Raw genomic sequence first — 16,205 nt, forward strand, 5'->3', positions numbered from 1 at the left:
AGCTGCTATATAGCATCCGGAGCTCAGCTCGGGTCTCTGAGATGACCTAGAGGGGTGGGATGGTGGGGTGTGGAACGGAGGCTCAGGAGGGAGGGGATACATGTATATTTACAGCTGATTCACTTTCTTGTACAGCAGAAACTAATACAATATTGTAAAGCAATTATACTCCAATTAAAAAAAAAAAAATAGCCGGCAAGTGGAATAAAAAGATGGAAGGCGAAGCTTTTAACTTAAAAGAGATTGTCCAAGGCCACGTTGACCTGGTTTGGATCCTGATTTAAATGAACCAACCACAAAGAACCATTTATGAGATGATGGAGGATATTTTAACATGACTGGGTATTTGAAAATATTAGGAAATTATTATTTATTATTGCAGATATGACAATGGTATTACTTTTTTTAAAGAATCTTTACCTTTTAGAGATACACGCTGAATGGTTTAATAAGTAATCATGATGCATGGGAGTTAAGTGGGAAGTGGAGGTTGTGTGGGTAACTGGGGATTAATCATACTGTGTTCTCTACTTCTGTGTGTTTTAAATTGTCCATAATTAAAAAAACAAAACTAAACAGCTACTATCTAGAATTTGTTCAAAATGAGTCTTCCTGGGAGGTTTTTCTAAAAGCTGAAGGTTAAGCCTAAGTTCTAAAGGTCTTTCAGAAATTTTTCGCAAATGTGCCTTATCTTAAGTGCAATACAGTGAATTTCAGCTTAATTTGATTTTTAATAGTTTCTGGCATCTTAATGAACATTAATTACCATTAGGTTAGAAGTTTTCTTTAAATGCTGAAATAATGAAAATACAAGACAGGAATGAGTCTTTACTGACTCAAAGAGTGGCTATAAAACATGCTCCCAGGTAAGCACAACACCTCTGACCACTTGTACAGTGAAACACGGTCAGTGAAACATGGCCACCTGCCTGGAAAATCAACTAGTAACCTTATGGAGCCTTCATCTAGCTGAAAATACAGTAGATCCCCCCTTATCCAAAGAGGATATCTTCTAAGAAACCCAGTGGATGCCTGAAACCACAGAGTGTCTCAAATCCTGTATGTACTAGTGGGCGAGCAGCATCTACACCACGGCTACAGTGGACAAAGGGATGAGCCACATCCTAGGCCTGACAGTGGGCGGTTTCATCCTGCTCCTCAGAACCACATAAAACTTGTGAATTGTTGATTTCTGGAATTTTCCAGCTAATATTTTAGGACCATGGTTGACCGTGTCTGACTGAAGCAACAGAAAAGGAAACCGAGGGAAAGGGGAACTACTTCGTTTACTCAGCACCAACCATCTGCCTTGTATTCTCTGTATTAGAGTCCCAGACCCCAAAAATGGCTGAAAGCAGCAAGATCTCAGCCTCTGTGGAGCTTCTAGATAATAACAGTGTAAAATGTGACATGGAAACCTGTTCAAGGCCTTGCAGATTCTGAATGGTAGAGCTGGATTCAAATCCAGGCCTTCATCTCTGAAGCTTCAGTCTTAAGTCACTAACTACCTTCCAAGCTTAGAAAGAAGCATTATGTTCCACAAATAGGAGAGGAGCTTAAGTAGTGTAGAGGGCTTCTTTTTCAAAGGGGGTGGGGAGCAGGGAGTAGCACGAGGACCATCTGTCTGTCTGTCTGTCGTGGTCAGGCTCAGTCTGAGCATCCGAACAACATTCTTTGCTGAATGAAGGCTCGGGGCTCAATGGCCTAAAACAGGTTAAGAACCCCTAGACCACAGCTCAGAGGAGAATTAGGCCAGTTATTACCATCCTCAAAAATACTTTCTATGGGTTTCCCAGGTAGCTCAGTGGTAAAGAATCCACGTGCCAATGCAGGAGACACAAGAGACCCAAGTTCAAGCCCTGCATTGGGAAGATCCCCTGGAGTAGGAAATGGCAACCCACTCAAGTATGCTTGTCTGGAGGGGCCTGGCAGGCTACAGTCCAGGCTGTCAAAATGAGTGGGACATGACTGAGTGAGTCAGCACACACAGGCACACTTGTGAGCACACGCACGTTACCATCCTCATTCCTGTTGGGAGTGAAGAACAGATTGTAAACCTAATAAAAGTTCCCCGGGGTCTCTATCACAGTGTATTAACCATGCTTCTAGCTTCCGTAAACTTGATGCTTTAACATCTGTTCTACATGCTCATGCTGGACACATCTTGGTCTGAACAAACCGATAATATGCGAGTCACTTTGCCTTGGCCACCTTCTACCTGCCCTTAGGAGGAGTCCTTCTCCAAGGGAGATAGTTCTCATTTTTAAATACAAACCAACCAATCCAGAGCCCACACTCCCAACCACTCTTTCATCGAGCTCTTTCATCCCAGGCCACTCTACACCTGCCCAAATCACCGCAAGGTCCATGTGCCAGACAACTAGGGAGAGAAGCTGCTGAAGGTATTTAAATTAGCCAATCCAAAACCTACTTACCCTGCCTTGCCAGTTCCTTCCTGAAGAAGCCCCAGTAAAAGCATCTGCCCAGTGCCCTTCTCTCCCTGCCTCGTGATGGACCCCATGCTTCCTCTCTTGGCCCACCATGATGAGAACTGTACTCTGTCACTTGGGATCTTCAAGTATAACACACGATGTTTTCAATGACAGTTATCTTCTGATCTGTTGACCTTCAAGTGAAGTGAAGTGAAAGTCTCTCAGTCATTTCTGACTCTTTGCAACCTCATGGACTGTAGCCTGCCAGGCTCCACTGTCCCTGAAATTCTCCAGGCCAGAATACTGGAGTGGGTGAAGTGAAGTGAAGTGAAGTCGCTTAGTCATGTCTGACTCTTTGTGACCCTGTGAACTGTAGCCTACTAGGCTCCTCCATCCACGGGATTTTCCAGGCAAGAGTACTGGAGTGGGTTGCCATTTCCTTCTCCAGTGGATCTTCCCAACCCAGGAATCGAACCAGGGTCTCCAGCATTGTAGGTGGATTCTTTACCAGCTGAGCTACCAGAGAAGCCATTTTCAATGTCAGTTATCTTCTGATCTGTTGGCCTTACCAGTCCTCAATAATCACAGAACCTATTACAACACACAGAGCTAGCAGGGGACCATAGACCATTTGATTAAATCTGAGGCTAAATGGTCTTCCTCTACTTGGCTATATGTGGGTGTTCAAATAACTTATGTGTTTAAGGAGGTCAGGAAATTCTACCATTGTGCTATTTTATTTATTTACTCTAATTCTTTGGCAGTTATCAATAATCCTCTCTTCTACCACTCCTCAGAATAATAACTGATGTTGATTTTTCCATGTTTTAATTTCTCACAGGCTGTTGAGCCAATTTTCAATTATCATAGCTTTAAGACAGGTATTGGGGCTTGTGGCTCAGAAAGTAAAGAATCTGCCTGCAATGTGAGAGGCCTGGGTTTGATCCCTGGTCGGGAAAATCCCCTGGAGAAGGGAATGACTACCCACTCTAGTATTCTTGCCTGGAGAATTCCATGGACAGAGGTCACAGTCCATGGGGTCATGAAGAGTAGGACATGACTGAGCAACTAACACTTGCACTTTCAAGAAAGGTAGCAATAAATTATCAGATTCTTCATTTTGTATAATATAGTATCAGTGGTTGTCATATATAAACAGTATTTCCATTCATAACAAAAATGATTTTTCTAAAAACAGCATATTCAAAAGCATTTCTAAATGGTAGAATGGTTAAAAGCATGGTTCTGAAGTGATTCTTTCTTCCAAAAAATATATATTGATCAGCTGCTCTCTGTCAGGGACTGTGCAATGAACTGGAGATATACTGATTGGCAATAGCAGGCACCCTCTCAAATCTATGTTGAAATTTTATACTAACTGAAGAGGTCACATGTTAGCCAACTCATCAGAGACATAAACGTGTAACTGTAAACTGTAATTAAGTACAAGGAAGGAATAATAAGAGTTACTGTAGGAACTTATTTTAGGGTGACTGACCTAGTCCATGGGATCAAAGGGCCTTCTCCAGACAGCTAAGATCTAAAGGATAATTATCAAGTTCATTAGGGAAAGGGAGGTTGAAAAGAACATTCCACTCAGAAAGAACAGCAAAAGTCCCAGAGTGGAAGGCAGCAGGATATGTTCGAGGAAGGGAAACCGGCGCAGGGCAGGCACGAAAAGCCAGACAGGGGCTAGATCACGGGTCCTAGAGGTCACTGTTTGTAAGTCAAGTGGTCTTGATGACAATGACCACGAGATGCCATTGAATCCAAAAGCCTTGGTTTGAATTTTAGTTCAGTTCTGCTTCTTTCCATCTGTATGACTTTGGGTGTGTCACTTAACCTTTCCTAAGCTTCAGTTTCCTCCCATATAAAACATTATAATAGCAAGTCCGACTTCACAGAGGATTCCAGGGATGAAAAAAGAGCAGGATTCTTTTACATACTACCTGTTATTATCTCAAGTCACTTTTGACCTCAGGGCTTTCTCTTAATCTTTCTCAGTTTAGGAGACAATTCCGAAATCACTTCAAAAATGGAATCTTCCGCTATGTGAAGGTCTAACAAATGGAGGGAAAAGGCAGCCTTGCAATAGAACCATCTACTGAACTTCCACAGCCATTCTTGGTTCTGACATCTCTAAAACTGAACTCATCTTCATTCTTCTGGAAACCTGTATATCCCTCCCACCATTCTTCCTTTCTCAGTAAATGGTATAATCAATGCTTCAATCATATTCACTGGCACCTTGGCAGGCAGCCTGAACCTCTCCCTCTTCCTCAGTCTACATCTCATTACTTTCAAGTCCTACAGACTGTTCCTGCAACACGCCTGGTGAATTCCTCCCCCTTTCCTGCCACTTCCGGCTAGTCCAGGCCCTCAACCTCTTGCCAGGCAATTATAATCATCTTATAATAGGACTCTCCAGTTCACGGATCTCACCTCAAATTCACCCTTCAGTTAGCTTTATAAAACGCAAACCAAGTTCTTCTGCTTACAAAGCTCTAATAGCTGCCCCTTATGGCTCCTTGCCATCTCTCACTTCTACTTCCTTCAGCTCTCTCCTAGAGAATAAGTTTAAATTCTGCAGCAGACACACAGGGCCCTCTCCAGTTACTCTTTGACCTCTTTTTTCCACTTATTTCCTGCCAGCTCCTTCCTACACACATTCTGTCCTCGGATGACCAAAGTCCAGCTTCTGCTTCTCTGACATGTACTGCTGCAGACCTCCTGAACCTATGTCTTTGTCCCTGCAGTTCCCTCTGCCTGAAATGCAATTCTGCCCCAGCCTGTCCATCTCAGGAGCAGAGCAACCTTATCCTTAAAGACCAGCTCAAATATGAAGCTTTTCTCCCAGCTCCCTCCTTACCCAGAGTCAGTGTTCTTGTCTGGACTTCAGAGCACTGATCTATTGTTACCTTACCCACCCATCTCATCCACTAGAGGTCACAGACCACTGCCTCTAGCTCCCTCTCACAATAGCATTCTAGTCCCAGTAGTGAGACCTGCTACATGTTAGATGAATGAATGAGAACATAATTAAAAGAAGATGATTTCAACTTATCAGATAAGCTAACTAACGGAGAAGCTCAGCAAAATCAGAAGATGTTTTAAGTAGAACCGAGCTTTCTATCACTGGAAGTTTTCCAGTAGAGAGACACCTGCCACATTACATGATCAAAGATTTATGTATCAGGTCAGAAGCTGGCTTAAGCGTTCTCAAAAGTCCTTTACACTACAAACACTGTATTCTACTTGGTCCAACAGCTTTTTTTCACTGTAGTTATCCAAGTGTCACAATTGTGCATAGAGTTATCAGGCAAAATAAATAATACCAACACAAGCTTGATCTCATAGCAACAAGCAATTCTGAAAAGAAGCTGCTTTTTATTATGACATTATTTCCAGCCACATTAAGTCTATGAGAACAAGTCAATTCTCAGAACGACTTACTCACCAGGGTTGAGAAAATAATAATGGTAACAATGAATACAGTACATACTATAGCAAGAAACCAAGCTAAAATGAGATGGAAGTGAAGTGAAGTGAAGTCACTCAGTCGTGTCCGACTCTCTGAGACCCCGTGGACTGCTGGCCTACCAGGCTCCTCCGTCCATGGGATTCTCCAAGCGAGAATACTGGAGTGGGTTGCCATTTCCTTCTCCAGAGGATCTTCCTGACCCAGGGATCGAACTCGGGTCTCCCGCATTGTAGGCAGATGCTTTAACCTCTGAGCCACTAGGGAAGCCAAAATGATTAGGTCACCTCAATATCTAATCCTGATGTTATTAAATCCAGAAGGACAAATTATGCAAGTAATTTAGGACTCCTTACTAACAATGCTATTGTCCACTAATTTCCCAACTTAAAATAATTCTTCAACTGTCATTCATGATGACTAAATTATTAGTGTATTGTAGTTATCACACGTAGCAAGGTTCATAGCTCCGTAAATCTTCTCCAATATAGAAAAATATTAACTGTAGTTCAAGGAATATTTAGAAAATAACACAAATATTACTTTTTTAAGATTTTTTTTTATGTGAACCATTTTCACAGTCTTTATTGAGCTTGTTACCATATTGCTTCTGTTTTCTGTTTTGGTTTTTTTGGCCACAACGCATGTGGGAACTTAGCTCCCTGACCAGGGATCCAGCCTGCACCCTGTACACTGAAGGCAAAGTCTTAACCATTGGACCGCCAGGAAAGTCCTCACAAATATTACTCTAAAGAAATATATTTAATGTACTACTTGGCAGGTCCTTTGCCACCTTCTTTCTTGCAAAAACATTTAGAAAATGCGAGCTCTCAACAAATATTTATAAAAATGAAATGTGCTATGTTGCTGAAACATTCTGGCTTTGCTTGAATCTAATCATGTAAAAAATGAAAATCAAGTTTTCTAAATCAGAATGTATTATGAAATGTATATGTATAGTTTCCACCAAATAGTAAGGTCACAGTCAAAAAAACAGCCATTTACATCCTTCAGCTGTCTGACACACATAATATATAATCTCACATAAGGTGACAGTAACACCAGTCATTTCTGCTCAAGGCTGACAGATGTCTAAAGCCACCTACCTAACTTCTCTTTTTATGTCAAATCTGTTAGCAGAGAGTAGAACGGGGAACAGAGACTGGGAACTTAGTTACATTTCTGTCTCTACAGAGAACTTGGACAAGTCATTCAATCTTTTAGAAACTCTGTTCGCTCATGTTGAAAATGAAGAAATTGAACTAGCTGCTCTTAAAATTCCCTTTTTTCTTAAAAAACAGAAAGACTCTAACTGATATTTATTAAAATGTAAAGGTAAATCAATTTTTGATCATTTGGAAGCTGGTAGCCCAAGGCAAGGACTTCCCAGGAACACGCCCATTTCATGTTTCCAGGCCTGCTCCCCTCTGCTTTTTAATCAGTTCACGCCTCAACCAGCTTCCCTTCTAGCGCTGTGGGCAGCAGCAGAAAAGGGCAAACAGATAGGACTGTTGGTAAATGCTGTGAAAGAGCAGGCATTGTAAATGATGGCTGAAATGAGTTCCGGAGATTACTTGTGGGTATCATTTAAGCATGAACATCTGCTAATTAGGCCTGAATAAATCAAAAGCGTCTTGGAACTGTGCTGACTAAAAGTTTCTATAGATCATGCTGCCCTGCAGACAGGTGACCATACATCCTGCTCTGACCAGGATGGCTCCGCTTTGAACCCCTGTTATCCTGGTCTGGCATCATTATTAAGAGAGACGATCCCTTTAACTTAACTATCAAACTTGGCCTGATTTCCACAATAAATGATCCGGTTACCCTATAGACACTGCAGGCCAAAGAAGGGGGAATGGCCTGTTTCTACACCATGGTTTCTTTGGAGCCATGACTGTGACTGTTCTGAGTAGAGATGATGAGTGAGGGGTCTACGAGTTCAGTTGGCAGCAAGACTGTGCCCCAAAGAAACCTCCACGCCCTTCTCCTTGAAACACTTCCTTAAGAAGCATGCAGTGGCCTGTCTTTGCTCAGCTGAGCCAACTGCATTTAAAAAAAAACTGTATTAGCTTTGCCCCTGAGACTAAAGTTTATTTAATGTTTATTTTTAAAAAGCACTGACATTTCTTGGAGGGCTCCCCACTATTCCTTAGGAAGAGTTAAAGTAAACTGGAATGCCTTTCATAGTATAAAGCTGGGTGTGGAGGATGGCATCAATTTTAAAATTAGTATTTTCATATGACTATATAAATGCTGTGTGGATGCAAACACCCACTTGCCAAGAACCTCTTTAGGGTCTTCATGGGTCAAACACCTAAGAGTCACTAGAGAGAGCTGGAGAAAAAGAAACCAAACCTAGAGCCTTCTGTTTTTTTCATCTAGCTTGTATGGATCCCAAAAGTGTGAACCAGATTTCCTGTCTACTTTTTAGGCTTTCTTTTATAAGCTTTTTTTCATATTTTACCGACAGTAGATCCTCTCTCTTGCTACTATCTTTGGTAATAGTAACAATGGCTCCTATCTGCTGGTGAGAAAAGAGACTTTAAAACTACAGATGGGATATTATACTTATAGAAAATAATAAACAAACACGTGTGAGGAATGTTGTGTTCACCAATTTCAGGAATTTCCAAAAAGAACATATGCATTCATATTTCCAATAGTAGAAAACTATCATCTAAGAATGGCAAACACTCATAGGATAAAGCCACAGAAGTTGTCTTTAAAATGGAGGAAAGCTTTCATATGAAATAATATGTCATTTAGAAAGGAAAAGTGTGATACATCTGAGGTAAAAATAACCCCTTTCCTTGCTCCATCGTGGCCAGAACATGAATCATGGTCTCAAAAGAGCTCTTCAGGCAGTTTGTTCACGTTCCCTCTGTCTCGTGTGCCCTTCCCCATTACAAACCCACAAAACTCATAACAAACCTCAGAGGTCCAGATCTTTCTGCCAACCCCAATACAGCTGAACCAGTCTCATGCTTCTTTAAGTAAAAGAGCCACTCAACAGATGGCAAATCAAGGTGACCGAATACATAGCAATGAATGAATGTGGTGCAATTGTGATCCTGAATACTCTGTGAATCGTTTCCTCTTAGATGGGTTTATCTATACTGTTGCTACTGCTAAGTCATTTCAGTCATGTCCGACTCTGTGCGACCCCATAGACGGCAGCCCACTAGGCTCCTCTGTCCCTGGGATTCTCCAGGCAAGAATACTGGAGTGGGTTGCCACTTTCTTCTCCAATGCATGAAAGTGAAAAGTGAGAATGAAGTCGCTCAGTCGAGCCCGACTCTTAGCGACCCCATGGACTACAGCCTACCAGGCTCCTCTGTCCATGGGATTTTCCAGGCAAGAGTACTGGAGTCGGGTGCCATTGCCTTCTCCGGAGTCTATCTATACCTCCCACTTAAAAATTAAATATGCAAGATATAATTTTACCGAAAAGAATAAGCTTGATATCAAACTCCCAGAACACAAAACCAAAACTGTATAGGTCCTCAGTGTTTTTCCAAATAAAATTTATTTTTCTTTCCTTAAAATTTTTGTTTGGTAGAGAAGGGGAGAAGATATTAGTATAGTAGAAGTGAATAGCAGAAAAGTTTACATTAAGTGCTTGTCTATGTTTAATGCTTCCCTGGTAGCTCAGTGGTAAAGAATCTGCCTGCCAATGCAGGAAACACGGGTTTGATGCCTGAGTCGGGAAGATCCTCTGGAGAAGGAAATGTCAACCCACTCCAGTATTCTTGCTGGGAGATCCCATAGACAGAGGAGCCTGGTGGGCTATAGTCCACAGGGTCGCAAAGAGCCGGGCGCAATTTGGTGACTGAAACAACAAGAAATGCTAGGTGAAAAGTAAAAGGATACGGCTTTTGATCCCAAAGGTAACAAGAGCAGTTGTCTCAATCCCACAAAACTGACACCAGAACACTTATTCTCTCTATCCTCATGTTAAACTCAAGTTCATGCCACGCTGGTTTGTTCTGCTTCTAATTCCAAAAGAACTAGCAAGGATTAAAGCCTTGCTCCTCCAAGTTCAGCACTCAGACCAGAGGCAATAGCATCACAGAGGGGCTTTTAGGAATGCAGGCTCTCAGACCCAACCCCAGAGGTACCAAATCAGAATCTGCATTTTAATAAGATGCTCAGGTGATTTGTAGGCATGTGGAGGTTTGAGAAGCACTGCTGTGGAGGACTTGGAATGAGCAGGTGGACAGTTAATCCCTTCCTACTGAAGATGTTTACTTCTCTGCTGCAAATAAATTCACCACCAATCCCAACAGTAAAACTTCTGCTGCGCTTAGAGGAAAATTAAAAAAAAAGACTTTGAATCTGTTCTGCTAACTTACTAACAAGTGAATGAACTTCTCTGAGTAACGTCTCTTTACTACTCCCTCCACTCCCATTTTTCATGGCTATTATGAGAATTAGATGAGAAATTCGTCTCAGGATGTCCAGGAATGTGCCTGGCACAAGAAAGAAAACTGCTTCTCATTCAATAAAGAAATATAGGATCTGGAAACATTGCTTTACCATTAAAGAATAACATCAATGTTCCCAAAGTTAGTGTATATGTTTCATACAGCTCCAACAAAACTCCCAACAGATATTTTTAATTGTACAAAACAATCTTAAAGTCCATATGGAAAAAGAAACCTTAACCAAGATAAGAAAGGCAGGTGCTTTAAGAGAACACAAGAACTATATATATAATACATATAATTCAAGAGAAAAATTCTACTGAAAACATACAAAAATCTGTTTATATAAAATTATTTGTTTATATAAAGTGATGCTCAAGCTTACTGCTAGTGGGGGGGAGGGAAATAAAGTAACAGTGAAATAACATTTTAAACTTTTCAGATTGGTGGAAGTCAAAAGGTGTCGTAATACCAACAAGATGGCCACAAATAGTTGTGTACCTATAACAGAGTATATTGGTGCTTTTATTTCTAGGAGATGGATTCCCAGGACAGGATTACTAGATCACAGGGATGTAGGAGTGGTAGCAATAGTAGTAGTGGTAATCATAACAGTTAACTATTACTACAACAATGATTATTACTAATACAATGATTCCTTTGACTCAACTGGTAATTACTCATTACAGTAGACTATTACTGGGCATCACTATGTAGTAGTAGTAACAACTGCTGGTTCTACAGCTATTATTGCTTCTGCTACTACATCGATGGCTCTTACTAAGTAGCATCGTCCAAGCACTTTACGTGTATCAACTCTAATCCTTCCAACATCTCTAAAATATAGGAACTACCATTTCTATTTCACCGACTAGGAAACTGAGACACTAAATGTGCCTGGCAAACATAGTAAGAACTACATAAATATCAGCTATTTAGTTGTCATCATTACATAGCCTCTCACATAGCAATCCCACTCCTGCAACTCTAGCCAAATGAGAAAAACAGCCTAATAAAAAATAGCAAAAATGTATAGATGAATGTACCTGAATGGGTATACATGGACAGGTATGAGAAAAGATATTTTCTCATGAAATAAAGAAAAATACAGAGGGATGCACACTAGACAGTTAACACATATTATTTTGGTGGCAGAGAGAAGATATTTGGAGAAGAGAAGGGCTAGAGAAAGGGCGAAGCAATTTCAATAAATCAGAACATGCAAACGGCAAGTGAGAGTGTTAAAGTACCAGATAACAACAAAGAAATAACACTCTACATTCTTTGGGGACACAGAGCTGTGGATGAGTTTAAAGAATAGGTGTTTTAAGTTTCATTACTCAGAAGGGCAATATTTTTGTTAAATGATTTGAATCTCCCCAACACATACACATGATACAAATTATTGAGAAAATTTCCAAAAAACTTATTCTTTATCGAATAAAAAAACGCCCTAGTAATTCCAAGGTTCAAACACAGTAATCATCCAAGTAAAGGCCCTGTCTAGGGGCAAGAAAGCCAAGTTCTGCTCCTGGCACTGTCACCAATGGGCTATTTGACCTTTGGCAAGTCACTAACCTACATTTAATTTTCTCATACCCAAAGTAAGGAAGTTCAGCCAGATCACCTTTAAATTCCCTTTTAGTTATAAAAACGTGATGATTCTGTAATTAAAAACCCTAAAGTAGAAAAGTGAAAAACTAGTAAACAGGAGTAACCATTATTACACATTTTAGAGACACCGTGTTAGAGATCTTAATACTTTATAGGTAAGCAGATAATTTAATGACACATTTAAATAGGTACATTTTTAGAATTAAAAACTGCAAAAAGATCAGTTAGGTATTTTACATTTCCAAGTGGAAAATATGCTTTAATTTTCATGTTGAGAAAAAAATGTTGCCTGTTTTGATATCTTTCTGATTACTTGCAGAATCAATGCTTAATTTGTCACCTTAAAATGGAACCATCCATAAGTTCAACCAAAATTGTCATCCTCTAGAGACCACATGTTGTAACTGAATGCAAAAAAGCTGCTCAAGGCCAGCAGGTCAGCCAAATAAATACATTACTCATTAAAAATTCTAACAGAACATTCTGAATATAAATTATTAATAGAATACAAATTTGGCAAAAAAAAAAAAAGTATCTGCTTAAGCATGACAGCTTCTGAAAGCAACACTTTTAATTTTTATGGTTTCCTCATAAGTTTTGTAAAAAACAATGTGATTATTAATAACACTTAATGAACATTTATGCCTGGCTGCAAAGCATAAAAAGTCACTAACTCACAAGGCATAAAGATTTCCATGAGCTTGTTAAATTTTATGTATTTTATTTCCTTAAATGGTTACGGGATTTTCCAAAAGCATACACAAAATTCCTTAAAACTTTGCCAACTTAGAAATAGTTACATGAAAACCACCTTTTCAGACTATAAGGAATCTCCTAGAAAACTCCAGGCAGTCTCTTAATAGGATATCTGGGTATGAATTCCTACAACAGAAAAAAATAGTAAGACTTCTTGCCCCAACCAAATTTTATAGGATGACGTAAGGAAACAATTTATGGCTTGCACGGTTATCTGAAATTCCTGAAAACAAGCAGTTCCCTAAGTAGTATGTCAAAATTTTCTTATCTACAAGCACAAGCACGTGCATTTATTTATATCCCTAGATTAACTTCAAGTCTAATTTTACTGCCACTAGTATCCAGGGGTGGATTTCTTTTTCTAATTACAAATGGAACTTGAGCTAGATCAAAGGCATTTAAAGGTCAAAATACACTTCTGCGAAAAATACAGGGTGTGATCGCATGTAATTAATTAATGCTTAGCCATGCCCTTTGGCGCTTTATGTGGTGGCTGCCGGAAACCGAGTCCAGCCGTGCCCACCTGTTGGTGCAAGTGGGCTGCTTGACTTACCCAGAAGAGCAGATTGAGCGCGTAGAGCAGGCAGCGCAAGCACTTCACAGAATCTTCTCTGGCCATCGTGAGCCCCAAAAGAGAGAACCCCCATCCTTTCAACACATCCTACCCACACGGACCAAACAGCAGCGATCTGCAGAGGGCGGGGGAGAACAGGAGATTCCTGACCACCGCGCTTCCCAACCCCCGCCCATCTCTCCTCGGTCGGCCCTCAGCCCGGTCCAGGGTCTGGTCCGAAGCCTATTTCATTCTAGACATCGCTTCATCGCAAATCACTTGTTAAAGTGACAATAGTAACCTAAACTTCCCAAAGTTCCAAAGCAGCTTCAGATAACACCTGCTGGGAAGAGAAAAGATCTTCTCCCCAGATGAATGAATGCGCGCAGTAGATTTGCGTTCTCAGGAGACACGCGGCGGTGTCCTCTGCATTCTGATGAGACGCTCTTTAAAACCTCCCTCAATCCACGCCGCTCCTCCGGGACAGCTCTGCTCCGAGCGGTCCCGAAGGTTGGAAAGCACACCACCCCCCGGAGATGTCACAGATGCCGCCCGCCACACCGAAGGTGCGAGTGTCCCTCTCACTGGGACAGTTCCTGGGCCCCCCACCTCCGCAGCCCCTTCCGCATCCCGCAGCTCCGGTGTGAACACGGGCCACTGGAGGGGGCGCAGCGCTGAGCTGGGATTCCGCCCGGCGACTAGGGTTTCTCTGGGAGAATGTGAGAAATGATGTTTCGGCCCCGGAATGATGGATTAGCCGGGGGCGGGGGGCGGGGAGGGGCGCAGGGGAATTCGGGCCGGTGCAGCTGTGCAGACGCCGGCTTAGTCATTCATGTCCCCCCCCTCCCCCGGCCCCGACCCGGGTCCCGGCCGCGACCCCGCGCTCCCAGCCGCCCGAGGAGCACAAAGCCCCGCGCGGTCAGCGGCCCCGCCACCCCGGCGCGCGCCCCCGGCAGGGCGCGCGGGGAAGCGCGGGCGGCGGGGAGCCCCGGAGCCAGCCTCTAAGAAGTTTAGCACACAGAACCGGCGGGCTGGCGGGACAGCGGGCAGGAAGGACGAGAGACGCGCGGCCACTCACCGTCCGCGCTGGGCTCCGCGCCCCGATCCCGCCGGGGCGCCGTCAGGGAAGCGCGGCGGGGGCTCATCGGGGCAGGGGCGCTCCTCCGGGACAGCCGCAGGGCTGCATTGGCTCAAACTGGAGACGCTTCCTTCTCTTCCTCTCCTCCCGCCCCCCCCCGCCGCCGCCGTCGCCGCCTCCTGGGAAAAAGGAAAAAAAGAAAAAGTCCTGGGCAGCAGTTGCTGGAAAGTCTCTGCTAAGCCACCTCCCAGCGCCGCTGTCCCTCCCAAGGCCACGCCAAGTCCGGACGAGGCGGCCGCGGCGGCCAGGGCCAGCTGCACGCACTCTCGGCGCATGCTCGGGCCGCCGGCCGCCGGGCCGGGAGCCTGGTGGCTGCTGCTTGTCCCCGAGCGAGTCGCGAGCCCCCCGAAGGGACGCCTCACCTTTCCGCGGGCCGGAGAAGGCTAAAGCCTAGGCGCGTCGGAAACGTCCGCGCAGCAAACCCCCTTAAAATGGTGGTGTCGGAGGAGGGGAGGCTGGGTTATAGCCATAGGGAAACAGGCTTTTATTATATGAAAATATTTGTGTTTGAGAAGGGGGGTGAAGGAGTGGCCCAGCTTAGTTCCTGCAATGAGAAACCAGTTTTCACAACCTTTCGAGAGCCACCTCCTGTGATTTGTCACTGAGGTGGTGCCCTCTGCTCCTTCTTATTGCTTTGTTGCCCTCTCTGAGTTAAAAAAAAAAAAAAAAAAAAAAAACAAAAAACAAAAAAACAGTTCTTTCCCACTTGCATAATGCACTCAGATCATTTACTTACACCCCAGGGTAGACATGTGGAGGTCTGACCCCCAGAATAGGAAGAATGCCTGTAACTCTTTCACAAGTAGTCCAAGTTTTCCAAAGGTTTCTCGCAATAGGATTGAGTTTTAACTGGGTGGTTTATCTTGAATTGAGTACCGTAGTGATGGGTTTTGAATTTTTTTTTAACTAGAAATTTAGGAAATATTACTAGGGGAAACTGTGCTACTTCCAAATGTGCCTTCTCCTTTGAAAGTTAAGAAATTTCCCAGGTAAAATGCCATCTAATTGTGATGTTTTATGCTTCGTGGTTGTTCACATTTCTGATGACTTCTGTGCACATTGTGTGGCAAATGAAGTTTCACTAACAAATATGAATTACCTAAAAATATAAACAGTATCTTTGAGGAAACCTAATAACAGGAGTCCTCCTTAAATTTTCTCCGGATTAGACAGGGAGTAAATGGAGTCTTACTTCCACCATTGCCTGTCTAGCGTCAATTGCTACATGACCAGGTTAATGAAGAGGCACACACTGTCATTTGGATAGAAGTAAAATTAAGACCTAAGGAGAATTTGAGTGTCCTGGGTTATGGGAGGAAAAGTCTTGGCAAGCAGGTGGCTAAGCTGTGTGTAAAGAAGCAAGCTCCAAAGAGCACAAAGACAGCCATACAGGCCAAACACCAAGAAAATGTCCAGTTACCCATCAGATGAGGCTAAGTCTGGCAACGAAGTATCTTCTAGAATCACAGAGGGGAGCAAAGCAACCCTCTTTGATCCTCAGTTACTGCTCAAATTGGGATGTATACAAGCTCCAAGCAGAGGGCTTGGAACCACCCACTATCTGAATGCTGTTGATGCCACACATTCCTCTGAGTGACAGAAATATCCCCCTCATGAGGGGACTCTCTGACTGCCATTAAAAATGATAGCAAGAGTGCCAATCATTCCCAGGTCCCTGAACAGAGATATTCTTCTCTTTCTAGAAAGCAGGAAAGTATCCTTTAAATTTATTAATCTGGGCTTCCCTGGTGGTCCAGTGCTTAAGAATCTGCCTGCCAATGCAGGGGACAGAGGTTCGATCCCTGGT

At 42.8% G+C, this 16,205-nt stretch overlaps 1 protein-coding gene across 2 annotated transcripts in view; it reads right to left on the minus strand.

Annotated features, from left to right (window-relative positions):
- TSPAN12 (tetraspanin 12) overlaps window positions 1–14,895 on the minus strand; it is a 67,548-nt gene extending 52,653 nt beyond the window's left edge. Inside the window, exons 1-3 of one of the 2 annotated variants that reach the window (XM_061165681.1) lie at window positions 14,761–14,895; window positions 14,339–14,517; window positions 13,261–13,396 (exon numbers count right to left, since the gene is read on the minus strand). In XM_061165681.1, coding sequence (XP_061021664.1) covers window positions 13,261–13,326 — 66 coding nt within the window. In that variant the 5' untranslated portion in view covers window positions 13,327–13,396; window positions 14,339–14,517; window positions 14,761–14,895. Of the gene's footprint in view, window positions 1–13,260; window positions 13,397–14,338; window positions 14,518–14,760 lie in introns of those variants that run through there. The other variant, XM_061165682.1, reaches the window with a different exon arrangement.
- Window positions 14,896–16,205: the final 1,310 nt, after the last annotated feature.

This window comes from Dama dama, chromosome 18 (assembly GCF_033118175.1).
Source record: "Dama dama isolate Ldn47 chromosome 18, ASM3311817v1, whole genome shotgun sequence".
In the NCBI taxonomy this organism is placed as follows: domain Eukaryota; kingdom Metazoa; phylum Chordata; class Mammalia; order Artiodactyla; family Cervidae; genus Dama; species Dama dama.